The sequence below is a fragment of the Crassostrea angulata genome, chromosome 9 (assembly GCF_025612915.1).
Source record: "Crassostrea angulata isolate pt1a10 chromosome 9, ASM2561291v2, whole genome shotgun sequence".
Taxonomy (NCBI): Eukaryota; Metazoa; Mollusca; class Bivalvia; order Ostreida; family Ostreidae; genus Magallana; species Magallana angulata.
In genome coordinates, this window is record NC_069119.1 from 5,374,631 (window position 1) to 5,401,564 (window position 26,934).

General features: G+C 34.8%; 4 protein-coding genes and 1 pseudogene across 5 annotated transcripts in view; 3 read left to right on the top strand and 2 right to left on the bottom strand.

The window, feature by feature from the left end:
* The first annotated feature begins 52 nt into the window (after positions 1-52).
* LOC128162083 (alpha-amylase-like) lies at positions 53-5,019 on the top strand. Its single transcript, XM_052825278.1, has 8 exons — positions 53-133; positions 851-987; positions 1,638-1,789; positions 2,042-2,563; positions 2,682-2,800; positions 3,260-3,480; positions 3,803-4,133; positions 4,902-5,019. The coding sequence occupies exons 1-8, from the start codon at positions 91-93 to the stop codon at positions 4,937-4,939; spliced, it is 1,563 nt and encodes a 520-aa protein (XP_052681238.1). The 5' UTR covers positions 53-90; the 3' UTR covers positions 4,940-5,019.
* A 3,551-nt stretch (positions 5,020-8,570) lies between these two features.
* Positions 8,571-12,420, top strand: LOC128162084 (uncharacterized; annotated as a pseudogene).
* Positions 12,421-13,493: 1,073 nt separating this feature from the next.
* LOC128162085 (alpha-amylase-like) lies at positions 13,494-20,828 on the bottom strand. The gene is made up of 8 exons (XM_052825280.1): positions 20,689-20,828; positions 19,869-20,005; positions 16,179-16,330; positions 15,502-16,023; positions 15,277-15,395; positions 14,656-14,876; positions 13,946-14,276; positions 13,494-13,626 (listed from the first exon to the last, which is right to left on the bottom strand). The coding sequence occupies exons 1-8, from the start codon at positions 20,729-20,731 to the stop codon at positions 13,589-13,591; spliced, it is 1,563 nt and encodes a 520-aa protein (XP_052681240.1). The 5' UTR covers positions 20,732-20,828; the 3' UTR covers positions 13,494-13,588.
* Positions 20,829-22,602: 1,774 nt separating this feature from the next.
* Positions 22,603-26,934, top strand: part of LOC128162822 (melanocortin receptor 4-like) — a 41,489-nt gene continuing 37,157 nt past the window's right edge. Inside the window, exon 1 of the mRNA XM_052826221.1 lies at positions 22,603-22,712. The gene's annotated coding sequence lies outside the window, so the exon portion shown is untranslated. The remainder of the gene's footprint in view (positions 22,713-26,934) is intronic.
* The window catches only part of LOC128162821 (DNA mismatch repair protein Mlh1-like), a 64,586-nt gene continuing 60,509 nt past the window's right edge, over positions 22,858-26,934 (bottom strand). For both annotated transcript variants that reach the window (XM_052826219.1, XM_052826220.1), the window contains exons 16-20: positions 25,345-25,408; positions 24,533-24,697; positions 23,971-24,063; positions 23,595-23,711; positions 22,858-23,045 (exon numbers count right to left, since the gene is read on the bottom strand). In XM_052826219.1, coding sequence (XP_052682179.1) covers positions 22,881-23,045; positions 23,595-23,711; positions 23,971-24,063; positions 24,533-24,697; positions 25,345-25,408 — 604 coding nt within the window. In that variant the 3' untranslated portion in view covers positions 22,858-22,880. The remainder of the gene's footprint in view (positions 23,046-23,594; positions 23,712-23,970; positions 24,064-24,532; positions 24,698-25,344; positions 25,409-26,934) is intronic.

Consider the following 26,934-nt stretch of genomic DNA (forward strand, 5'->3'; position numbering starts at 1 on the left):
GTCTCCTGATATAGCTAAATGTATATATAGCTGAGATAGTCGGTTCGTTACTCTCTCACAGACAGATAAGAGTCAGGCAAAAGAAAGGACATGTTCAAAGTACTGCTTTGGTGCCCCCTCTTTGTTGGTATTGGTTAGTAAGTTTATGGACTTTAGTATTTTTTTTTCTAGCTAAATAAGAAGCAATCCTGAGGTATAACAAATGTGTTTCCAGTCTCCAACAAAACATGTTACATGTAATAAGTCGACCCAAAATGTTATCATCATGTAAATGAAGAGTTATCATCATGTAAAAAAAATCCACTTAAAATGTTTAACGACACAATTTTGTTTGTCGAAAAGTTTTCCTTATTTAATATATAAAACACAGTCAAAAGTCATATCGTAACTTAGTATTTAGGAAAACGCTAATACCATCGGGGATTTGCATGGTTTTAAAATTGTTCAGTGAAGCGATAGAAGACTTTCTTATCTTAAATAATGCACATTAACAAATAATAAAAATTAAACGAGATGTAAAATATTTAAAATAAATCAACCAGTTATGGTTATTTAGATTTGGATATCCTCATCAAACTTGGACAAATTGACATGACCCTAAACGACCCTCTTGATTAATCTGCGAGAAGAAAGATATAACATTCAGGACTATTTAACTTTGTATTATTTATTTTTTAATACATGGAAACGAATACTATTTTATATAATAAAAAACAATTGGTAAAATGTCCGCATGCACAGCTCTTGAGAAACACAGTGTTGCATTACAATAGGTTAGTGTTCGTCAAAGTCACATGATCCCTCCAGAACTAGCTCCCATCATGCAATAGTTTTGGCTGTTGTGTTTCAGTCCGCGGTGGGACCTGGAGTAACCCGACCTGTGCCCCGGGACGTCACACCATCACGCACCTGTTTGAGTGGAAATGGAGCGACATCGCCGCGGAGTGTGAGCGCTTCCTCGGTCCCATGGGGTACTGCGGGGTCCAGGTGAGTACGTTATAATAGTTTCTGAATAATATATCATCTCATCATGTCAATTACATTCATGTTAACAAACTGCACACATATATATCAACCATGAATATATTAGCATATTGTACACCCAGAAATTATCCCACACATACATGTTAACAAATTGTCCACCTATATATTTCTTACCATTTACATTATATACAGGCATATCTATCATCTCATCCAAGGACATGTTAACACATTGTAAACATATACATCATTTTAACCATGGCTAAATATAGCCCATAAATCATCTCAACCATGGACCTGCTAAATATAACACATCTTAAATCATCTCAAACATTGGCATGCTAACTCATAATACATCTATATCTTCTCAACCAAGGACTCGTATAATACACTTATATCATCTCAACCATGGACACGTTCACTCAGAAAATACATCTACGTGTTTATCATCTTAGCCAAGGGCATGTTAACACGTTGTGGACTTGTTAAATATAGCACACCTTAAATCATCTCTACCATGGGCAAGTTAACTCATATAATACATCCATATCATATCAATCTGAGACACAAGAAGACAAAATATCTCTGCAACTGATAGGCATGGCATCTCTAGTAATTTATCGAATTTTTTTTCTTCAAACTGCTGTTTGTTCTAGATTTCCCCTCCCAGTGAGAACAGGATAGTGACTAATCCTAACCGACCCTGGGAGGAAAGATATCAGCCCGTGTCCTACAAATTGGTCACCAGAAGTGGAAACGAGGCTGACCTCCGAGATATGATACAGAGATGTAATAAGGTCAATGTGAGGTAGGCCTTTCAGGTTATTTCTGTCATTGATAAAGTCAACGTTTTTCGTTCTTTTCTCTATCAACTGTTAAAGTATTGCAAATTTAACATCATTTAATAAACACTGTTACAATGTAGTAGGTACAATGTAATTGCATAAAACACGTTGAGGATCTTTGTCTTAAACAAAAAGTTTTGTACCAAAAATGTAAATTGAGTATCAAAGGTACTCAGCATTTTCCGATCTTTATTCAAGTTTATCCGGGCATTTAGAATCTATGCTGACGTCGTGTTTAATCACATGACCGGATCTGGAGCATCCGGAACCGGAACTGGTGGCTCTCACTGGGACAGCGGCACCCTAAGTTACCCCGGCGTCCCTTTCTCTGCCTGGGATTTTAATGGTGGTACCGAATGTAGCACAGGAGATGGCAGCATCCATAATTACAACGACCCTAACGAAGTGCGAAACTGTCGTCTGCTGAGTATGGCCGATCTGAAACTATCCAAGGATTACGTACGTGACACCGTCGCGGGATATTTGAATCACCTGATAAGTTTGGGAGTGGCTGGTTTCAGAGTGGACGCCGCTAAGCACATGTGGCCCGGAGATCTTCGCGCCGTTTTTGAGAGACTGCATGATTTGAATACCGCCTATTTTACTGCAGGAACCAAACCCTTTATATACCTGGAGGTGATTGACTTAGGAAATGAGCCAATCAAAGCCGCGGAATATACCGGTATTGCCCGCGTCACAGACTTCATTTATGGCATAAAAATAGCTGAAGTGTTTAGGTAAGATTAATTCTTGCCTGAATTCTCTTTCTCTTTAACTTTCTGTCTCTCTGAGTAAGTATGTGTGTTTGGGGAACGGGGGAGAGTACAGTTTTGCAGTCATATGTTTATAAAACAGACACCACAATCAAGCAAAATGGCTGAGGACCTGGGGGGACCATTGGGGGATGCCTAACTCCAATGACGCTGTTGTTTTCATCGATAACCATGATACACAAAGGGGACACAGCGGGGAAGGTAAAGTATATTATATTCATTTGATAGTTCATTCTGTAGTGTTATTTTGTAAATTTACACTGTAATAGGGTTAACAATTTCTTTAAATTTGCAAGTATCAGCCGATAATTATCAGGTACGTAAGTATGGGCCTATTGCTTACATGTAATATGCCAACAATGGTTGAATTATGGACATGTTGGTCAATATGCCATCAATGTTCAAAGCATGGGTTAATTGGTCAATATTCTAGCAATGATTAAAGCATGGTACTTTTGCCCAGTTTGCCAGCAATGGTTTGCTTATGCAAGATTTCGAGTGAGAAACAGTATGAAGTTACTGTTATTAAGAAAAATGTTGAAAATTGATTTATTTACTAGGGTTTTTTTTTCATTGTTAGGAACATGTTGCTTTATAGATATGATGTTTACATGTGCCATGTTTAGAGTCTTTGACGATTTTACATGGTTTCTAAAACAGGTGGCGTTCTGACATTTTACGAACCACGGTCTTACAAAATGGCGACAGAGTTCATGTTGGCGCATCCTTACGGCTTTACGCGTGTGATGAGCAGCTACCGATGGAACAGAGACTTCCATGATGGTAGAGATCACAATAGCTGGATGGGACCCCCTCATAATGGCGACATGAGCATCAGAAGTCCCTCCATACAACCAGACATGTCTTGTGGAAATGGATGGGTATGTAACACAAAGCACTGAGGTCAAGGACCTGACATTGTTAAAATCAAGATAGATCACTTTTTTTAGGGATTCTGGGGTCCATATCGTACATTAACTTGTTGAACGGTTCGAATCACAATTTGATTTAAATATTAGAAGATAACTTTTTTATCATAAGGTCTGTGCACACAGATTTCGTCAAATACACAACATTGTTGCCTTCAGTAACGTTGTCATGGGAACATTTTTTATTAAATAACTATGCTCGTGCTTACATTTTGAAGATTTCAAAGATACTATCTCTCGTATATAGACTTTAAACAATGAACCTTTTCTTAAGATATGTGAGCACAGATGGCGTCAAATATACAACATGGTTGCCTTCCGTAACGTTGTCATGGGAACGACAATGACAAATTGGTGGGACAACGGTGACTACGCCATCGCTTTCTCTAGAGGAAACAAGGGTTTTATCGTCATCAACGCGGGAACTTCAGATATCAATGTAAACTTACAAACTGGCTTGTCACAAGGAACGTATTGTGACGTAATTTCCGGTAATTACGAAAATGGCAGCTGTACCGGAAATGAAGTTCACGTTGGTGGTGATGGACACGCCCATTTTCACATCAGTTCCGGAAGTGAGGATCCAGTGATCGCTATACATATAGGTATAAAACGTTATTATTCAAAGATATCAATCATTTTTAATTGTATCGTCTGATACTTTCTCGATTGATGATTTAAATAATTCAGTTATTTACGTTGTTTGGTGGTTTACAAGAGAATGGAGGTAACCAATTGTGCAGCAATGAAACATAACTCCATCAGCAACCTCCATACTCCATCAATGAAAGCTTAAGTTTGTTTCTGTTCTTTTACAAACAGAATGGTTACATAGCCGGAAGGTTTAATATGCTGGGTCCTGGCAATCAGTTTAATCGTGTCAAACTTCAAATGCATTAAAAAAGACATTATATGAATCAAAATGAACATTTCATTATTAATGATAGGTATTTGAATACGAATACTCACCAGCTGACTGCTCTCTTCGGGATGGTTATAAACAAATCAGTTGATTAGGATAACTCTGTCTTTTAGATATGTTAAGGGGTTCGATGGATAAAATTAACCATATGTCATGTTTACATGTTTATGATATGATTTGTTTAGATATAAAGTAGAGAAAAAATCAAATATTTTACCTTTTTTATAAAATTTTGGTATTTTCATGTAATTTATACACAGCTTTTCTATCAAAGGAAATCAGTAAAGCCTAAAAATGGCCCCAACCATCAGCCATCCTAAAACGAACTTGAAAACTGGTTATATGAACTGTTATAAAAATAATTAAGATAGTTTCGGTAGATCGTTAAGGGTACCACCAAAAGCAGTAACTTGCTTGACATTAAAAAAATATTTATCATTCTTTTTCCCAGGTGCAAAGAAAGGTTCGACAAAGAAGGTGACAACATAGCGAAATGAAGGATCATATTAGGTGCCTCATATAGAAAGCATATCTTTTAAATTTACTTTTTAAAAAATGACAAACCATCATTGTTGTTTCGTTTTTTAATTTACTTTTATTTATTTATTTAAGGTGGCTCGACACACCAATGCATTATTTGATGGATCGATGAAGAATTCTCTTTGAGAAATGATTATTCAAAAATGACACCTATATCGGCCTCTGATTATTTTATATGAATTTTTTTTGTATTTTTTTATAGAAACCGGAAACATCGTTTTAGCTGCGAACAAGATATATTAGAGCTAAAAATTTGTTATCAATTAATGCACAATACAATTATTTATAAATACATATCAAAAACGGCCAGATAAACTTTGAAATATTTTTGTAAAAAAAATATTTATGAAAATGAAAAAAAAAGGATTGTAGATATTTTTTAAATCTATGGATAAAAACTGCAGATAAACTGTTACTCGCGTTTAAGAATTGCTGTACAATCATATTTCAACAAGAAATTTAAACCAAATAGTGAAATTAAAGTATAAATGGAAAATTTTAAAATCGAACCGATCCCGATCGTAATTAAATTGATCCCGAACGAAATCACATCAAGTTAGAATGAATCAGAATTTTGCAAAAATTTCAGGTTGTTTACCTGTAAAATGGTTTTGTCATTTACTAACTTTATAATTTATATCAATTACTTAGAAAAAAACTGCAGTTTATTTGTAAAATTTCAATTTTAAAATAATTCTGATCGGGGTCAGTTTTTTTTCAATCGGGATCGGTTCAAATTTGATAAATAGCAATTTTTCCAAAATTTCGCATTTTCATTTAAATTTCTTTGTAAAATATCATTGTTTAGTAAATAGTTTATGTGACTATATGTTATTTGTAAAATGTTATCCATAGATTAAAAAGATATTAAAGAATTACAATTTTGATTTTCAGAAATATTTTTTTAATTAAAAAATTAAACACTTGACCAAACGATCTTTGGCATGAATTTATTTATAATTATATTACACATTAATTGACAACAAGTTTTAAGCTCTAATATATTCTGTTTGTCGGCAAAACAGTTTTTCCTATTTCATTGAAAAAATACAAAAAAATTCGTATAAAATAACTGAAAGCCGATATTGATCTCTGTTTTGTGGAATCATGTTTCAAAAAAGATTCTCTATCGATCCGTAAAATGAAATTTTGGTGTGTCGAGGAACCTTAAATTGATTTGTCATTTTTAATCAATGTTAATTTTAATAAACATTTTATAATTTTTAGTTTACCATAGATTTTAGATAACCTCACAACAATCTTCCTTCAAAGCAGAAGGATAGTTGTGATATATATCGAGAATTGAAAAAGATGACTCTTGTGACGGTACTACAAAACTCAATCTGATTGGAGGATGACAGCTGACTTGAAATGAATAAGGAATCAATCCTTGAGTATTGTGTGGTGATTAAATACGGTCGGGGTGATCAAGTTCAATTCAATAAAGCCCTTCAGGCTTTATGATAGATTTGATCACGCCTGACCGTGTTTGATAACCTCATAATATCAACAGAATGATTCCTTATAATAATTACTTATATAGTTTTCAGCAATTGTACGTTTTGATATTAATATAGTCATTGACGATCTGTATTGGGCCATACATTACAGAATCGAGCGGGTGTTCTAATCATAGACAAAGGCACTAGAAAATGTAAAGACAGTTGATTCATCAATATATCGGCGCTTATTGTTTTTACTAAGCAAATCAATTCAGATACTGGTATAAGTTTGCTTGTTACAATCAATCAACAGTCGCGACAGAACATTTAGCATATTTAATTTTGCGAGTAGTTTTCAGCATGATTCACAATAAATTTTCAAGTTTTTAATTTTCTTCAATATCCTCTATTGAAAACATATACATGTACACTGACCAAGATTAAAAGGTTCATTATGATAAATTCAAAAATTTAAAAACCATGGATTACAATGATATTAAATTTTCTCAGTAGTAGTTATTGTATATTTATTATGGTGTAACCTGAATTATTTGGACGAAGGGCGGTGACGAGTGCGAAGCACGAGTCTCCGCCCTTCGTCCAAATAATTCAGGATACACCATAATAAATATTCAATAACTTTCTTGTATCATGATCCAATTAAAACATCAGTGAGTGTCTTGTGACAAGTGTTTGATGCCTGATTTTCAACTTGACCAATAGTGTCTTAATAAGAGTGTCTGATGCGTGATATTAATTTTGACCAATAAAAAAAAAGATTTCGTCAAGTGACCGCGTGCATATTCTCTCTTTCCCGCCAGTATATTCTACGCCGCATTGTTTGACCTGCTGTTAAAGAGAGAGGATGTCTGGCTGCAGCTTTCCCACAGTGAACACGGGTGACTTACGAGATTTGGGCCTTGATTTTTTGTCAAATGACGAGGACTTAATTTTATCGCAGGCCTGCGAAGAAATAGAAATGAACTAGTGTTTTGGAGAAATTAAACTTGAAGATTATTTCATGGATTTTGATGCAGACAAGGAGAATCTTATGAATTTTGACATGAGCTTCGACGCAGAGAATGGCGGGGTTTCTGGCATGGACGTAGACATGGTGACAAAAAGTGAACATTTTCAAATCCCCGAGGACCCACGATTTGGTTGTGAAGTTGACGAAGAGGAAATTCAAGCTCTGATAGAGAGTCAAGAAAATCGCAACACGAAAAAAAAAACACCCGTTGGTACGAAAGCCGAGAAGGATCATTCGAGATTCGAGATTCGAAATACGAGATTCGAAATACGAGATTCGAGATTCGAAATTCGAGATTCAATATCTAAATTAACCAATCAAATCATGGATCTGAAACCTGTATCCTAGCAACATCAAACTGTTCTAAATAAAAATCATTCGTACATGCTCTTTCCTACAAATAAATGTCTTAATAGCTCTTATATAGTGGTTATAAAATGGTTAAATTAACATTGATGAATTAACCCCACACAGTATAAACAATTAAATTAGTGATAACACTGTTGGCTTTGCGAATCTAAGTGGTTTTGTTTGCCCTGTATGTGTTTCCCCCCGAACAATTTTAACCCGAAGTGTATTCGCCCCAACTGTGTAAAAATCGGCTCTCGAAGAAAGATCTGTTTAATCTAAATGTTTTAGCTATGAAACGAAACTCAAAAAAATAATCGACATGTCAAAATATAGGTTATGATAAAGTTTTAAACCATAGAAGATATAATGATTTACAACCTCAAAGACAAAAATCCAGATAAGAATAGTGCATTGTGGGGTATGGTAATGCCATTGTCGATAAGAGAGAGAGAGAGAGAGAGAGAGAGAGAGAGAGAGAGAGAGACAGACAGACAGACACAGAGAGAGTTTTGTAGTGTCAAATTCAGTTTGATTTAGAATTTGAAATTGATTTGATTTGTTACAAGCATATATAGACAATAATTAAGCCTCTAAAAGGAGAAAAGAGAGGAGGTAGCTAGGGTAGGGCAGACCAACTAGCAAGCTTTAATTTTAACGGTGTTGGCGCACCTGTGATTTACATCGACTCTGTCTCTCTCTCTCTCTCTCTCTCTCTCTCTCTCTCTCTCTCTCTCTCTCTCTCTCTCATCACCTAGCATTTCCTTTTCCGTGAGGGGCTTGGGGTATTTGTGATGTCTTACATTAGCTAGCGAAAATGATAAAAAAACATGAAATTTTCTTTAAATTGTGTGCGGATGTTATACGCCAATAATCTGTTTTCAGTATATACATTTCAAGAGGGGGGGGGGGCGGCTATAAAGTCCTAATTAATTTGTCAGTTATTCTGTCCCCACTTTGTTTTCTCTTCGTTTTCCAGGTTTTTTTTATTTGGCTCGGCAAATTAATATAAAACTTTCTGTGTAGCTCCATAACGATGCACTGTAGATAAATTATGAGTAGTTTTACTTTTGATAAACAGGTACATATCCGTACTTGATTTTCAATTTGACTCTTATAATCGGATTTAATATTCCAATAATTAAAGGGTAGGAAAGAGTAGACGGGACTTTTTTTGCGCATATCCTACTGTACCATTCATTCAACACAGGTATTAGCACTCATCGAGTTCGACTTGCTTTCCTTTTCTTTCATCCACTGGATTTAAAGCTATTAATTTTTGAAAATATTTTGAATTTATGGCCTGATTATATATAAATTAGAGCTGCGCTGGTGCATATATTTACCCAAATGGACCAAAATATAACCAAATGAATCTAAAAGTTTTGACAAAATTAGTTTTAAACGTACGACTCTTTTTTTCAATTCTAATCGGGTATGTCCTTTAGAAAAATCTTGAACCACACACATTTTAGCAAATAAAACGACAATTGTTTCATTTTTTATGGGGAGGGAGGTGATGCCGGTAAAGGACATGTATTGCTTGTGGCAGTTGTGCTATACTCTCATTTGTTATAATAGGTAATACTACATATTGATATAAAATGAAAGTTTCCAATTACACTGTACATAGCTTCTATCACGCATTTTGACCCGTGCGATAGTTTAAAACAATTTTCAAAGCATTTAATGTAATTCAACCGATCATTTTTGAAATTTAATTTTCTGGATCCCCGCCTGATACGTCCGCCTTCTTGTATATTAGAATTACATGTACGTTGACCATATGTACACATTAACTTAATCGGCTATGTTATGGGACGATAACATTTTTTATCAATGTTTTTGCAGGATATGTGACAAATAACAGCCTATTTGTGGGTTTTTGCACTGATTATTTGAGATAATTTGCCGCCATCTTTTATGCATTCCACACACCACTCACAGTTTCTTTATTTGGTGTTCTGTGTGTATGGCGACAAATTGGTAAATTTGCACCACTCACCCCTTGTAGCTTCATCCTGATTACATTTTATCTGGCTAAGTGTAATGTAGTAGTATATTAAATACACACATCTTTGTTTGCAGTGCTTATTTACATCTTTAGAGATTTACTTACAAAAAAAGTAAACATTTGTATGACTAATATGTAATTATTGTCAATTTTGGTGCGGTGGGGGGTTGGGGGGTAGGAAACTACAGGGAAACTTAACTTGGCTGTGAAACATATGCATTTATTCTTTCTTGTTGATATATCAATGAATGAATTATAACAAAATATATGTACAACAATTAATTTTGAAATATTCATGCACAATCAAATATAGGGTTTTACTGTTCTCTGCACAAGAAATCGGCAATGTGAACAAATTGGCACCCTATCATCCCTACCTTTAATTGTAGAGAGTAGGTATCCTTCTATATTGAAAACAATTCCAAAAGTAAGACTCATAATAAGTTGTTTACTGAGGAAAAGGAAAAAAATTGTATTTATTAATAATTCCGTATGATGTGATAATATCTCAATGATTTGTTTATAATCATAGTACTAGTGTATCACTGTATGCATACATAAAAACGACAAGTAATGCTTATATTTATTAGTGAAACAGGACAGATTATTTATATTTAGATTATTTAGATACATGTACTAATCTTCATGCGGGGATCTAGAAAGGAGGGGGTCAGGGGATCTGGACCCCCTCCTCGGGAAAATTGGAGCTTATTAAATTTACATAGTAAAATTTTTTTAAATTGGCCTAGGACCCCCTACAGAAAAAATTAGCTACGCTTATGAAGTTCTCTACCATAACCGCATTTTTACACAAAAGGGGTGAATAAACCCGGGTTTTAAACTATTACTGGTGGTGAAATACCTTAGGGTTCAAACGCATCAGGTGGAAATGCACCAGGGCAAACAAAATCACTTAGATCCGCGAAGCACACTGCATTATTACTAGTCTACTTAGATATTCTGTGTAAAAGTAAATACAAATAATTATTTAGTTAGGTAGGGAGAAGTGAGCATAGCATTTATTTGTATATAAGAGCATGTACGTATGATTTTTATTTAGAACAGTTTGATGTCGCTAGGATACATATTTTCAGATCCTTGATTTGATTGGTTAATTTAGATATTGAATCTCGAATTTCGAATCTCGTATTTCGAATCTCGTATTTCGAATCTCGAATCTCGAATGATCCTTCTCGGCTTTCGTACGTTGGTCATATAACATATTTGAAAGTTGGCGGCGTGAACGAAACGCGCAGTGTCAAGGGCCGGAACTCTTAATACCAGAAATCGAAACCATGGACGCGGTGCAGCTCAACTTTTATTTAGGACGCTTTATTATGAGAGTACGCAGAAAAGACGGTAAAGAATATCCTGCAAAAACTCTTTATTACATTAGCTGTGGTATTTTAAGATATTTACGTGATCGTGAAATACATGACAAAAACTTCCTCGATGCGGTGGAGCCAAGATTTGCAGGGTTCCGAAAAATTCTGGACAGTAAAAGGAAGGACGCGTTAAGCAGAGGAGTTGGAGGGGAAAGAAAACAAGCTGACCCCATACTTCCGGAAGCAGTTACCTGGGAAAAAGGAATATTTGGGATGAACAACGCAGAAACCCTTCAACTGTTCAATACACCGTGTTTTTTTACTGTTGCAAGTTGTTTGGGTTGAGGGGGCATGACGAACATCATTCTTTAGAATGTAATCAGTTTCTTCTTGGTGAGGATAACCGTGGTAAATTCATTGATTTCACGGGCAGGTAAACAAAGACATTCAAGGGAGGACTCTCTCACAAGGAACTACATAACAAACAGATACGACACTACTGTCAGCCTGGTAAGTCAACAACCCCACCTCCCGTTTTATTCCGTTTTTATGGAAATTCCGTGCTTAATTCGGCGCAAATTATTATTTTAAAGAATGTTATGTACAGCTATAATTGATACAAGTTTTTTGTTTTATTTATAAGGGGACCGCTGCATGGCCAACTTCTTCAAGATATACTTGGATGCTTTGGGAAACGAAGGACCGTTTTACCGCCGTCCACTGGCAGGTTCGCCCCCTCGTTACAGCTCGCAACTAGTCGGTGTTAGTAAACTAATATCTATGATGAAGGCAATCTGTGAAAAAGCCGGTCTTAAAGGAAACTTTACCAACCATTCCGGAAAAAGAACGTGCGCGACGGCCCTCTATCAAAAAGGAGTTGATGAACAGGAGATCATGGGTCGAACGGGACATCGGTCAGAAATGGGAGTGCGGGCCTACAAACGCGGAAATGCAGATATTGCGTGCACGGTCTCGAAAGCATTAGATCCCCCAGAACCTAAATGTCCAAAGAAAGAACCGGAGGAAGCTTGTGGACATCTCGTGGATATATCTAACAAAATGAACGTACGCGTCCCTGAGAAATTGGAAGCTGGTGGTAGCAGTACTTGGTCATATAACAACTGCATGTTCATTTCATATCAGTAGCTGAACTTGTTGACTTTGCAATTATCAGTTTATGAGAAATGTTATGTTATGTTTTATTTGAAGTGACAAAAGATTGTCTTTATTAAAAAACGATTGTGCAAGTCAGAAATTAAATGTTGAAATTACCTTGGTGTTCAGTAACTTATTTACACGCACAGTTTTTGTTGGCTCCGCCCATCGGTGTATCTCCAGTTATTGTACACTTTACTTACAAAGGAGAAACACCACAGCCATGATACAAATTTTTGTACCGGGTTTGTCTTGACGTTCCTTATAGTAGCATAGATAAACGAAATCTTGATATTTGGTGATTGGTGTTTGCCTTAAGTAACAGTCTCAAACGAAAATCAATCTAAATGAACAGGTTGAACTTTAAGAAAATTTTCAATCAATTCATTTATTCTCTTAAAACCATATAAATAGTACAAGAGGTGCAAGACATATAAACATATTACATACCACACAATACCACAAACAGTCTCGATGAGCAGAGCTGGATCATTTTTGCTTATGGAGAACAGACAATCTCATCAATTTTAGAAATGAAGATAAACATAAGTAAAGAGCCAGAGCTTTCGGAAGGTTAGTGTCTAATTGTTCTGACGACAGGTTTTATTAACTTTCAATCTAAAAAAAAGGGTCATTTCGTCCTCGATATTGTTCTAAATACAAATTGTTAATAACTATATATAATTTTTCTATAAATAAGTGGCGCGTCATCGACTAGATCAAACCGAAAACTCAACCAACTGCAAAGTGTTCAACCGGAAGTGTTTGTGTTATCCAGCTAAAGCCCAGGTCGCGGGTCACAGCCAGAGGTCAGGGTCGTTTCATCAGTCTTCACCACTTAATATTAAAGGTGTATAGGAATCAGTCAAACGAATGCTATTTATGGCCGCTTAGAGGATCTCATACAGTACGCAACTGCCTTTAAGAGGTACATCCAGGCACCAGACCTCCGAACAGAAGTAAACTGAAGTACTGACTCAGAAATATCGAACAGAACATCCGACATCTTTTCAAATTATATTTCAAAATTTGACGTTGCGTAAAATGGTATGTCGAAAAAGCATTCGTTTGACTTGCCGTCGAGGTGGCTGATTTACCTGACGTCAGGAATTTCACCTAGAATACGCAAGGTTTTGACAGAGAATTGACAAGTTTTAAAAAGCATATGGTCGAATAAAAAACAAGAACAAAAGGTAGATTTTGTTTTATCTTATTAAATTATTAAAAAACAAACAAAAAAGTGGATTTATGACACACGAAACACTTCAGTCTTCCCTTAATATGTTATGTCGTCACCTTCTTTGCCGAACCTTTCTTTGCACCTAAAAAAGTGATTGAAGATATTTTATGATTTAGATATTCATGTGTATTTACAACATACTCCTTTGTCTTTAAACGATTAAAAATGTAACTAATGGCCATATCTGTTCCCATTCTTGAATAAGAAGTTGAATTTGTCTTTGAATTCTTAAAATACCTCAATGCATTATGTCAATAACCCTTCAGACATACACACTAGATAGTTGTCATTCCCATTCTTTGTTTCTTTGGTGTATATAGAGCGATCTGACATTTGATGCATAATAGAATAAACATGCAAAAGATGAAAAGACGCTGATAGAGAAAGTTTCTTATTTTTACCTATATGTATAGCAACCACTGGGTCATCACTTCCGGAACTTATATGGAAATGGGCGTGTCCGTCACCACCAACGTGAACTTCATTTCCGGTACAGCGGCCATTATCATAATTGCCAGAAATTACGTCACAATACGTTCCTTGTGACAAGCCAGTTTGTAAGTTTACATTGATATCTGACGTTCCTGCGTTGATAACGATAAAGCCCTTGTTTCCTCTAGAGAAAGCGATGGCGTAGTCACCGTTGTCCCACCAATTTGTCAATGTCGTTCCCATGACAACGTTACGGAAGGCAACCATGTTGTATATTTGACGCCATCTGTGCTCACAAATCTGTAGAAAAGGATCAATGTCAATGTTAAAATTCTACAAAAAGAGGTGTTATACAATGTGATTTTTAAAATGTTAGTACATGTATAATTATCTGATCAAATTTTCAGTACTTCTCGTATTGTATCTCAAGAAATTTTTACAATTTTTAAGGTCCTATCACATTTTATACATGAAAGTCCCTTCACCTATTGATGCGTTGCGTCAAATTTAGTTGATATAATTGTATGTCGTTTATAAGAAAACTATTAAAAGTTATGCCCGACAAAAAGTGATAAGCACAGCTAATTACACCAGATGTTGTAGTCTTGTGAAGATTTCACAAGTAAAAAACTTCTGTCATGATTTGCCCTTGTTCTATTTGTTTTGTTCCAATACGTACCCATCCATTACCACACGACATATCTGACTGTATGGAGGGACCTTTAATGCTCATGTCCCCGTTGTGAGGGGGTCCCTGCCAATTGTTGTGATCCTCCCCTCCGTGAAAGTCTCTGTTCCAGTGGTAACTGCTCATCACACGCGTAAAGCCGTAAGGGTGCGCCAACATGAACTCAGTCGCCATTTTGTATGATCGAGGTTCGAAAAATGTCAGAACACCGCCTGTATTAGAAACCAGATCAAATGGTTAATAGAACATGTTCGAGACAACGATCCATTCGAAGGAAAGTTGACGTTATGCATGTACGCCTAACTCCTTCGTCAGTACTTGCTTACGTTATTTTGCATCAATGTGTCTTGGCCAACAGCATACATGTATGTCTGGCATTGAAATTGTTCTAGAGATTTTTTAAGAATGTAAACGAATTATTTAAACATGCTTACTATCTTTGAAAAAAAATGAAATTAGTATAATCTTAAATTTAAGACCGATCAATCAGAAACTAAATTGGTGTATAATTGAAAGCCATGTTACTTTTACAATCTACGACCCGGTATGGATTGTACATGTGTATATTTTACTTATTGAGTTTAGGCTTGGCTGTAATTTCTCTAATTTTACCTCCTCCGCCGTGTCCCCTCTGGTTGTCATGGTTATCGATGAAAACAACAGCGTCATTGGAGTTAGGCATCCCCCATTGTTCTCCCCAGGTCCTCAGCCATTTTGCTTGATTGTGGTGTCTGTTATTTTAAACCATCGGGAGAAAATCACTAATCGCGTAATAAGAGAGAGAGAGAGAGAGAGAGAGAGAGAGAGAGAGAGAGAGAGAGAGAGAGAGAGACTTACCGGAATACATCAGCTAGTTTTATTCCATAGATAAAGTTTGTAACTCGGGCAATACCGGTATACTCCGCAGCGCTGATTGCTTCATGTCCCATGTCAATCACCTCCTGGAATATAAAGGGCTTGGTTCCTGACGGGAAATAAGCAGAATTCAAATCGTGCAGTCTGCCGAAAACGGCGCGAAGATCTCCGGGCCACATGTGCTTGGCGGCGTCCACTCTGAAACCAGCCACACCCAAACTTATCAGGTGATTCAAATATCCTGCGATGGAGTCACGAACGTAGTCCTTTGAAAGTTTAAGATCCACCAAGCTGACCAGACGACAATTTCGAACTTCGTTAGGGTCGTTGTAATTATGGATATTGCCGTCTCCTGTGCTACATTCCGAGCCACTGTTGAAATCCCAGGAAGAAAAAGGGACGCCGGGATAGCTTAAGGAACCACCGTCCCAATGAGAGCCACCAGTTCCGGTTCCGGACCCACCAGCTCCAGTCATGTGATTGATCACGACATCAGCGTAAATTCTAAATGGCAGGGATTTTTTTTAATAAATAAAAAAGAAATATTAATCATTATACTAAAATTGTTTATTTTATTTCAATTTCACACACTAATATATCTAAAATTACAAATAGTTACAGCTATGGTTGAAAAAAAAAGTCTTAGAGCAAAATCTTACCGGACATTGACCTTATTACATCTCTGTACCATATCTCGGAGGTCAGCCTCGTTTCCACTTCTAGTGACCAGTTTGTAGGACACGGGCTGGTACCTCTCCCACCAGGGTCTGTTGGGACTTGTAACTATCCTGTTCTCATTAGGAGGGGAAATCTGAATCGCACGACAGAAGAAACTCAATGAAATGAGACCACGTGTATGGATGTTCAGTAAGATGATACGGTGTATATGATGTTAAGTGAGATGATACGGTGTATATGATGTTAAGTGAGATGATACGGTATATATGATGTTAAGTGAGATGATACGGTGTATATGATGTTCAGTAAGATGATACGGTGTATATGATGTTAAGTGAGATGATACGGTGTATATGATGTTAAGTGAGATGATACAATGTATATGATGTTCAGTGAGATGATACAATGTATATGATGTTAAGTGAGATGATACAGTGTATATGATGTTCAGTGAGATGATACAATGTATATGATGTTCAGTGAGATAAAACGGTGTATATGATGTTAAGTGAGATGATACAATGTATATGATGTTCAGTGAGATGATACAATGTATATGATGTTAAGTGAGATGATACAGTGTATATGATGTTAAGTGAGATGATACGGTGTATATGATGTTAAGTGAGATGATACGGTGTATATGATGTTCAGTGAGATGATACAGTGTATGTGATGTTCAGTAAGATGATACGGTGTATATGATGTTAAGTGAGATGATACGGTGTATATGATGTTAAGTGAGATGATACGGTGTATATGATGTTAAGTGAGATGATACGGTGTATATGATGTTAAGTGAGATGATACGGTGTATATGATGTTAAGTGAGATGATACGGTGTATATGATGTTCAGTGAGATGATACAGTGTATGTGATGTTCAGTAAGATGATACGGTGTATGTGATGTTAAGTGAGATGATACGGTGTATATGATGTTAAGTGAGATGATACAGTGTATATGATGTTAAGTGAGATGATACGGTGTATATGATGTTAAGTGAGATGATACGGTGTATATGATGTTAAGTGAGATGATACAGTGTTTATGATGTTCAGTAAGATGATACGGTGTATATGATGTTTAGTACGATGATACGGTGTATGTGATGTTAAGTGAGATGATACGGTGTATATGATGTTAAGTGAGATGATACAATGTATATGATGTTCAGTGAGATGATACAATGTATATGATGTTAAGTGAGATGATACAGTGTATATGATGTTCAGTGAGATGATACAATGTATATGATGTTAAGTGAGATGATACGGTGTATATGATGTTAAGTGAGATGATACGGTGTATATGATGTTAAGTGAGATGATACGGTGTATATGATGTTAAGTGAGATGATACGGTGTATATGATGTTCAGTGAGATGATACGGTGTATATGATGTTCAGTGAGATGATACAGTGTATGTGATGTTCAGTAAGATGATACGGTGTATATGATGGTAAGTGAGATGATACGGTGTATATGATGTTAAGTGAGATGATACGGTGTATATGATGTTAAGTGAGATGATACGGTGTATATGATGTTAAGTGAGATGATACGGTGTATATGATGTTAAGTGAGATGATACGGTGTATATGATGTTAAGTGAGATGATACGGTGTATATGATGTTCAGTGAGATGATACAGTGTATGTGATGTTTAGTACGATGATACGGTGTATGTGATGTTCAGTAAGATGATACGGTGTATGTGATGTTCAGTAAGATGATACGGTGTATGTGATGTTAAGTGAGATGATACAGTGTATATGATGTTAAGTGAGATGATACGGTGTATGTGATGTTAAGTGAGATGATACGGTGTATGTGATGTTAAGTGAGATGATACGGTGTATATGATGTTCAGTACGATGATACAATGTATGTGATGTTCAGTAAGATGATACAGTGTATATGATGTTAAGTGAGATGATACAGTGTATATTATGTGAAGTGAGATGATACAATGTATATGATGTTAAGTGAGATGATACAGTGTATTTGATGTTCAGTAAGATGATACAATGTATGTGATGTTCAGTGAGATGATACAGGGCTTATAGATGTTCCGGAATATGATACAATGTATATTATGTTAAGTGAGATGATACAGTGTATATGATGTTAAGTGAGATGATACGGTGTATATGATGTTAAGTGAGATGATACGGTGTATATGATGTTAAGTGAGATGATACGGTGTATATAATGTTAAGTGAGATGATACGGTGTATATGATGTTAAGTGAGATGATACGGTGTATATGATGTTAAGTGAGATGATACGGTGTATATGATGTTCAGTAAGATGATACGGTGTATATGATGTTAAGTGAGATGATACGGTGTATATGATGTTAAGTGAGATGATACGGTTTATATGATGTTCAGTGAGATGATACAGTGTATGTGATGTTCAGTAAGATGATACGGTGTATGTGATGTTAAGTGAGATGATACGGTGTATATGATGCTAAGTGAGATGATACGGTGTATATGATGGTAAGTGAGATGATTCGGTGTATATGATGTTAAGTGAGATGATACGGTGTATATGATGTTAAGTGAGATGATACGGTGTATATGATGTTAAGTGAGATGATATGGTGTATATTACGTTCAATGAAATGAAACAATGTATATGTTCACTGAAATAATATAAACTTAAGTATATGTTCACTGAAGTGATACAATGTATATGTTGTTCAATAAGATGATACAGTGTTTACAGGTGTTCAGCGAGATTAAACAATTTATATGATGATCATTGAGATAGTGCAATGTTTATGATGTTCAGTGAGATAGTGCAATGTTTATGATGTTTATTGAGATAGTGAGATGTTTATGATGTTCAGTGAGATAGTGCAATGTTTATGATGTTCAGCGGGATAGTGAAATGTTTATGATGTTCAGTGAGATAGTGCAATGTTTATGATGTTCAGTGAGATAGTGAAATGTTTATGATGTTCAGTGAGATAGTGCAATGTTTATGATGTTCAGTGAGATAGTGCAAGGTTTATGATGTTCAGCGAGATAGTGCAATGTTTATGATATGATGTTCATTGATATAGTGCAATGTTTATGATGTTCAATGAGATGATACAATGTATAAGAGTGTTCAAGGAGATAAAACAATTTAGGTATATGATGTTCATTGAGATATACTATGTTTATTGTTGTTCAACGAGGTGATACAATGTACATTTATTCAAATGGTTCTTATATATAAGTGCAATATTATTAAAGAATGAATTTGATACATAAAACTTGTATAAAATGAGTTGGAACAATATACCTTTTTCTAAACTGCCAACCCATTTTATATTCGTATGAATTGGGTAGCTATTTAATCCATTTCTTGTAATATAATTTTTTGCTATCAATTGTACGTTCAAACGGTCATTTGACCTTTAAAATGGCATACAATTGTTTAAAATTTAAACATCATTTATGTCACGTCTTGCGGATTGATACGTTTTTGTCGTTAACAAATATGTCACATCATATAATATAAAATGATTTTTTAACTAATCAGAAAGCGCGATACAACAAGAATGAAATCATTGATGTATGGGTGTGCAATGTGATACAAGTAATAAAATGGGGTGCAATAAAAAAGGTATGTACATTGTTAAGATATATACATCAACTGTTGTGACGTACACACCTGGACCCCGCAGTACCCCATGGGACCGAGGAAGCGCTCACACTCCGCGGCGATGTCGCTCCATTTCCACTCAAACAGGTGCGTGATGGTGTGACGTCCCGGGGCACAGGTCGGATTACTCCAGGTCCCACCGCGGACTGAAACACAACAACCAAAACTATTGCATGATGGGACTGATTTCGGGGAAATAGTGAGCATGTCCTAATAAGCCCAAAATTCGAATTTAAGCCGTCTCGGTGCCATATAGTTTACGCTTTTAATTAATCTGCAAAGCGGTTTATAAAACATAAACCTATCATGTCATATCACTGTCATATTGTTAATTTTGAATTTATATACTCGGTGGGTGTAAATACATAATTTACAATATGACATTATACTCTTACCAGAGGTAGAAATTAATTAAAAACATTCTATAAAAACATGTATTTCTAAAAAAAACCAAAAAATTGACCCTCGCGGCCGTTACGAATGGACCCAGGGCCCTTGATGTTGTGGTGATTTGGTCAAGGATCGGTGTTTCACTCGGTCAGTGGAAATGGGCAATACAAGAGAATGCCGATTTTACTCACGATTCATACAACAGATCACTGTTCAAAACACAGCGAATGTTTTATGCATATATATTTATGTAATTATCAATTAAAAATAATTTGTACTGACCAATGTTTAAACCACAGCGAATGTTTCATGCACATATACTGTTTACTTATCAAAATTAAAAAAATATATATGTACTGACCAACTTTCAAACAACAGCAAACGTTTCATGCATAAATATTTATGTAATTATCAAAATAAAAAAAATATAATTACTGACCAACACCCACATAGAGGAGGCACCAAAGTATTACTTGGAACATGTCCTTTCTGTTGCCCGATTCTTATCTGTCTGTGAGAGAGCAATGAACGGGGAAAGAAAGATAGCAGTCCCAGGAAACGGACAGATAATCCTAGTCACTTAGTCTAGATTCTTGGCGATTTTGTAATTGTAATAGAAACGTTCGTGTGCGCACGTCTTTAAATAAACGAACAAAATTAAAAAACAAATAAGTTTCGTCATTGAACTGACTATAATTTGGACTTTCCATTTCAGGTTTGTTTCTTAAAAATAATACAAATTTGGGTTTTCAGTTATCTATTTATTATATTGCGCAGAAAAAATCATGGTGTACACAATGAACTTGTCTGCATATTTAAGACGTATATATAAGTGTTGTTACCTTGATGGTTATGTAATGCGTTATGCGCAGATAGTTTATCGAACAAAATTAAGACCGCTGGTTGCCATATACATATACGTTATTTGTTCTCTGGACAGAGAACAAATAACGTATATGTATATGGCAACAGACTTGTTGATTTATATGTACAGTACATATAAATCAACAAGTATATCATAAAAGAGGTTTATTATTGGTTGTTCATTTAACCATATCGGCGAGCCGATAGACCAATATTAAAATGTTCATACACTAGTAGCATTGTTCATGTATTTTTTCTCTGTATATCACTAATAAGACAAGTTTTGCCAAATTCCATGAATCATTGCTACATGTATTTGTATTTGAATATCACATTAATTGCTGTTATTGTTAGAAAATAATTCAATTAACTCCCCTAAAGTTTTTTTTTACATTTACTATTCAAAAAAGCAGTTTTAACTTGTATAATAGTTATTCAATACCCATTATTTATTAACAGTAATAAAAACTAACATATAATAAAACGGTATTTGTTACTCTGATTAAGGCCGTTACCTTTTTCGACTTATTTAAAATTAACGACAGTTATTTCTTCAAATTAATGATAAAGCTATGACAGACCGCCACGGGAGGGGTTGAGTTTAGCGACTAACAACATTGACTTTTTTAGCTGAAAAAATAATAATTTTGCAAATTGTTTGCACTAAATCATGTCATGTTAAAAAAAAATAATATCGAGGAATTCAAGTCGAAATATTAAAAAAAAAAAATCTAAAAATTACTAATTGTGGCAGAATCTGTCAATTGTTTTGTGTAAATTGTTCATCTTTGTTTGCAGAGCTTAGTTACCAGTAGGCCTCAGTAATCTCCCCAAGAAGATATTTGTTTATAGATGTAGGAAAGTGTTTAGTTTGTATAGCATTTTTTTCTTTACATACATGAAATAAAAAAATAATTGCTGAAAAAAACTATCAATAAATTATAATAGACTGACCACCCAGTTGCAATGAATCTAACAAATCCACGCATAATAGCAGAGTCAGATCTAGACAAAAAATTCATCCAGCAAGTGTAGAAAACTAATATACTCAACTTTGTAAGAATCATTTTAAGACTGTATTAACCTTCTTCAGACTGATATCTCTGTAAGATATAGAAAAAAATTAAATTTTAAAGATTTCATATTTGGATTTTGTCATGTTGTAATTTTTGAATTTACCGGGTGGCAGTAAATTTTGTATTTACTGCCACCCGGTATATTCAAATTTACAACTAGTTGTCATGTTGTTAAATTGTGTGTTTACTGTCACCCGGTAAATTCAAAATTTACAACATGACAATTTGAGGGTTGTTTGTTGACCATCCAGCCTCCTTAACTAAATTAGCACTACCTGACTACACCCACGCTGGAATTATGCCAATACCAATGAAACAACACGTGGACCATGTACGTGCAACCCTAAATATGTCATAATTTATATAATAATTATCAATTTTCTCCTTTCCCCACTCATTTTATCACTCAACACATTATTAACTGAATGTCTAGCGTTTCACTGTAAGATGTAAGGGAAAGGACGGCGATCGTATGACAGCCATTTTTCTTTCATTCAACGACAGCGACACACAAATCCTGGAGGTTGGTATATTTCCTTTTAACTTTATCTTATATACATTATTTTTTTTATTTACGATATGTGAGTGATGGAAAACTATGCTTGGTGCTACAAAAAAACCCATTACAAATCATCTTGAACTTGATAACTATGACAAACTAAATTGCAATTGGTTTTCGTTTTTTTTATTTTCAACATCTTTCAAACACTTTATATAGATCTGGTAAATTGGCAATTTGTAAAATACTCGAATCTTCAGCAAATGTCTTGGGTGGGAAAAGAAAGTTCCGGAAAGCACTGAACAGCGTGTGTTCAACTGTCCACTTCCAGGTTTTCTCTTCAGAAACCTCTCCATCCTGTGCCAATGCAAGAAAAAAATAAATAAAAGTCAACCCAAGACGTTCAGGGAATGTGATCGTCAAACTGCATGAACATTTAAATTCAGTTACAGTTTACCAACTTTTATTATTGACAAATTCATTTCATGAATGGTATACGATAAACCTGTTTGTGGTGCCTAATTTTCGCAATAAAAATTTAGATTATTTGGTAAATGCAATGCTACAGACATTTGAAGCCAGTTTGCAGCTAGAAATATTCGCAACGACGAGACTCTCGCTAATCTCGTGAAAATTTTTTGGCATGCGAATAAATGTTGGTTTACAGTCAATCTATTGAACTTTTCTGTACTTGAAGATCAAGTGCCTGTAGTTTAAACGTCAATATCTAGTTACAAAATGCTCTTTTTAATGCATGTATATTTTATCAACAATGTGTTCATTACTTCAGGACTTGTTTCATACTTCTGGCTCACTTCACTACTTATGAAAAGAATTGATAAAAAGTTATACCAGTGAATATCATAATACAAAATGTAAAATATAACAGTAAGTTATTCAGAATACCTTTGAACCCTCTGTCTCACTTTGGAGGTCCTGAAACATACTGGGTTTGAAACAGTAAAATTCACTGGTCTCCTTACAAAAAGTGTGGAAACATTCCTTCTCTTTGTCCCAGTTAACCTATGTAAGAAAAGTTATCTCTCTTTTCAAAAAAAATATTTAAAACAGTTATTCCCCTTTCACAAATCATCAAAATTAGTTTTGAATGTATGTCTTTATCTTTCATCTACAACATCAATCATGCAATTTACATGTATGAAAAACAAGTATTAAGACATACAAAATATTTCTTGCTAACCTTTAAATCTATATCTAAAAAGGAAGATAAGTAACTTTATATTTCACTTTGAATAGAATTATCCACTACGAAATAGCTTGCCTCCGTAGCCAGTCTAAGTACAAACATAGGCAGTCCCTCCATGTTGGGGATGTAGTGATCCAGCAAAAGTGGCAAAGTACATAGATTACCATCCTGTAAATAAAAGTGGCATGCTAATTATTCATTTAACATACACATAATTTTTCCTCATCTTATTCATACCAGATTTTATTAACAATATCACACAATGAACCATATACCCAGATATATTTGCATCGATCATCATTTAGGACATGTTTATAAAGTCTTCTATGTTCCCGAAAAATAGATATACCCCAGTATATTGGTAGTATTATTAGAGCATGTAAAAAATTAATTTATGATATTCTACACGTACAAATAATAATAAAATACATGAAAAACACAATTGATCAAGTTTTTAAATATAAGCTCAAAAATGTTTCAAAATGTATGTTCAGCATATGTTGCTTGTTTTTCATGTTTAACATGTTTGAAACATGTTGACTATTCCTCAACCATGTCCTAAACATTTATTCCATCATCACACAGGTACAATGATGACAAAAAAGACGATACAATTCATAAACTTTGTAGTACGTACCTCATCTAACTCCATGGAGAAATAGTCAGACAGCATCTCTGCCTTTGACTTCAGGAAGTCCACAATGTACTGGGCCAGGTCAGTCTTAGGTCCGTCAGCCTCGGCCCATCCACTCTCCTCAAGGTCAAGGGCAAGCAGGGCAAGGTCATATATAGGGGCCGGCTCCTAAAGACATAACAAATTAAACAATACTACATCTCTCTTTAAAACTAGATGATATCCCACACAAGCATGGGAAATAATGTGTTACACATTATTGCTTTGTATGTTGAACCAGACTTCTTTTTTTGTTCATTTTTAGAATTTACTCTATCCTCTCTTTCTTTTTCTCTCTCTCATCATTATCAACATCATCAAATAAATGTAAATCATACTTGTTATTGTTTCACAACTTATTAAATACTTCATAAAAATAAGGAAAAAAATTCGACTTCACAATCCTATATTCTCCAAATTCGATACATAATGGAAGAATCACTATTTACAAGTACTGGCATAAAAAGCAAATCTTCAGTATTTTTCATTCAATTACCGGTAATGTCAAATCAATTATAACATTAGGTGACACATGCAAAAATGTAAATGTTTTTTTTTCTCATACAATATCGAGATCTTGCCATTGTAGTCCTTTATGTACCTATTAGTCTCTTCACTTTGGCAATCAATGAATATTAATGCAATTTTTCTCTTGGGAGTAACAAAATTTAAATATGAAAAATGTTTCCAAATAATCTGTCACAATCATATACGCAAACTCACTGACTGACCAAGTTCAGAATTCCTTTGTAAAACTAGTGCAACAATTTACTCACTGACAGGCGTAGTATTCCGTAATTTCCAAAGTCAAAGATCATCAGCTGATAAAACAGCTCACGGCTGAAAAACAGGGTAATTAGTATTATATTACTTCCGCAGATAATGCCATCCTTACAAAAGTGTTTGGAATTGCCAACCAGGGTGTTTCCAGACCCAGGAGGGAGGGAGGGAGGGAATTTTTGTTTATTTTTCAAACTGGAAGTTAAATTAATTGAAAATTTGTAAAAATATCAATAAACAGTAGAAATTTAAAGTTAATTTTTTTGGTCATTTTTTTTTCAATAAAAAAGTTCTTTATTTTTTGCTAATATAATTCAATAAGTGGGGGTATTTCAATGAGGCGGGAGGCAATTCCAAAAAAACAATTGTTTTATTTTTATTGGCCTAATATACGGACACATAACACCAATCAGATCTTCTCCTTCAAACTCAGAGAAATGGTGGATTTAGATTCATAAAGTCATCCATACTAATTGCTTTTTGTAAGAATTGCTTATTGATAATTGTTGCAAAGTTTTCTCTGCAGCTTTATAACTTTAACTCCAAATATTATGTAAAATTTGTTGACAGAAACACTTTTAAAATATATTTAAAACCTTGATTAAGTTGTCTTTACAAACTTAAATTCAGCTTTTGATTTTAGCTGAGTAATATTTTTAAGAGAAAATATATTTAGATGAACTTCTGACATACGGCATACAGGAACATTTTGCCCATTTTATTTTTGCCCCCTTTGCCCTGTTTGTTAGTGGGTAAATTTAAGACTGGGCAAATTCAAAACAATTTCCAAATAACTGTTATTTGAAATAGTGTCTAAATTTTACTGTGTGTTTGGGCGAATTAATGACAGGGTGAATCTGTTTGCAAGTGTAGAGGGGCGAAAAATAACCACAGGCGAAAATAACCCTGAATACAGTATGTCTGAAATACACATCCTGCCAAAACAATGACTATAGGATGCATAGCAATCACATATCATAGGATGATATTTTAGGCATTGTCACTTGTATTAGGTCATGTGCAGTCATACATTTCTCCAGATAATTGTAAGTCCACTCTATAGTACATTTAACTTAGAATATTGTTAGTTTACTCTATAGTACAGTTACCTTTTTGTTAGTTTACTCTATAGTACAGTTACCTTTTTGTAAGTTTACTTTATTGTAGAGTTACCTTATTGTTAGTTCACATTGTGGTACAGTTACCTTATTGTTAGTTCAAGTTATAGTACAGTTACCTTATTGTTAGTTGATGTAGTACAGTTACCTTATTGTTAGTTGATGTTGTAGTACAGTTACCTTATTGTTAGTTCATGTTATAGTACAGTTACATTATTGTAAGATCACATTATAGTACAATTACCTTATTGTTAGTTCACGTTAAAGAATAGGTACCTTATTGTAAGTTCAGGTTATAGTGTAGTTACCCTAGTTTAAGATCATGTAATAGTACAGTTACCTTATTGTTAGTTTACGTTAAAGAAGAGTTACCTTATTGTAAGATCAAGTTATAGTGTAGGTACCTTAGTTTAAGATCATGTAATAGTACAGTTACCTTATTGTTAGTTCACATTAAAGTACAGTAAT

What these genes read in the sequence shown, in the direction of transcription:
- LOC128162083 (XM_052825278.1), top strand. Translation starts at nt 91, where the DNA reads ATGTTCAAAGTACTGCTTTGGTGCCCCCTCTTTGTTGGTATTG. An exon ending in TGTAATAAGGTCAATGTGAG is followed by an intron (nt 1,790 to 2,041) that starts GTAGGCCTTTCA and finishes CCGGGCATTTAG; the next exon opens with AATCTATGCTGACGTCGTGT. An exon ending in TGTCTTGTGGAAATGGATGG is followed by an intron (nt 3,481 to 3,802) that starts GTATGTAACACA and finishes CCTTTTCTTAAG; the next exon opens with ATATGTGAGCACAGATGGCG.
- LOC128162085 (XM_052825280.1), bottom strand. Translation starts at nt 20,731, where the DNA reads ATGTTCCAAGTAATACTTTGGTGCCTCCTCTATGTGGGTGTTG. An exon ending in AAACTAGCTGATGTATTCCG is followed by an intron (nt 15,396 to 15,501) that starts GTAAGTCTCTCT and finishes TTAAAATAACAG; the next exon opens with ACACCACAATCAAGCAAAAT. An exon ending in GAGGGGACACGGCGGAGGAG is followed by an intron (nt 14,877 to 15,276) that starts GTAAAATTAGAG and finishes TTTCTAATACAG; the next exon opens with GCGGTGTTCTGACATTTTTC.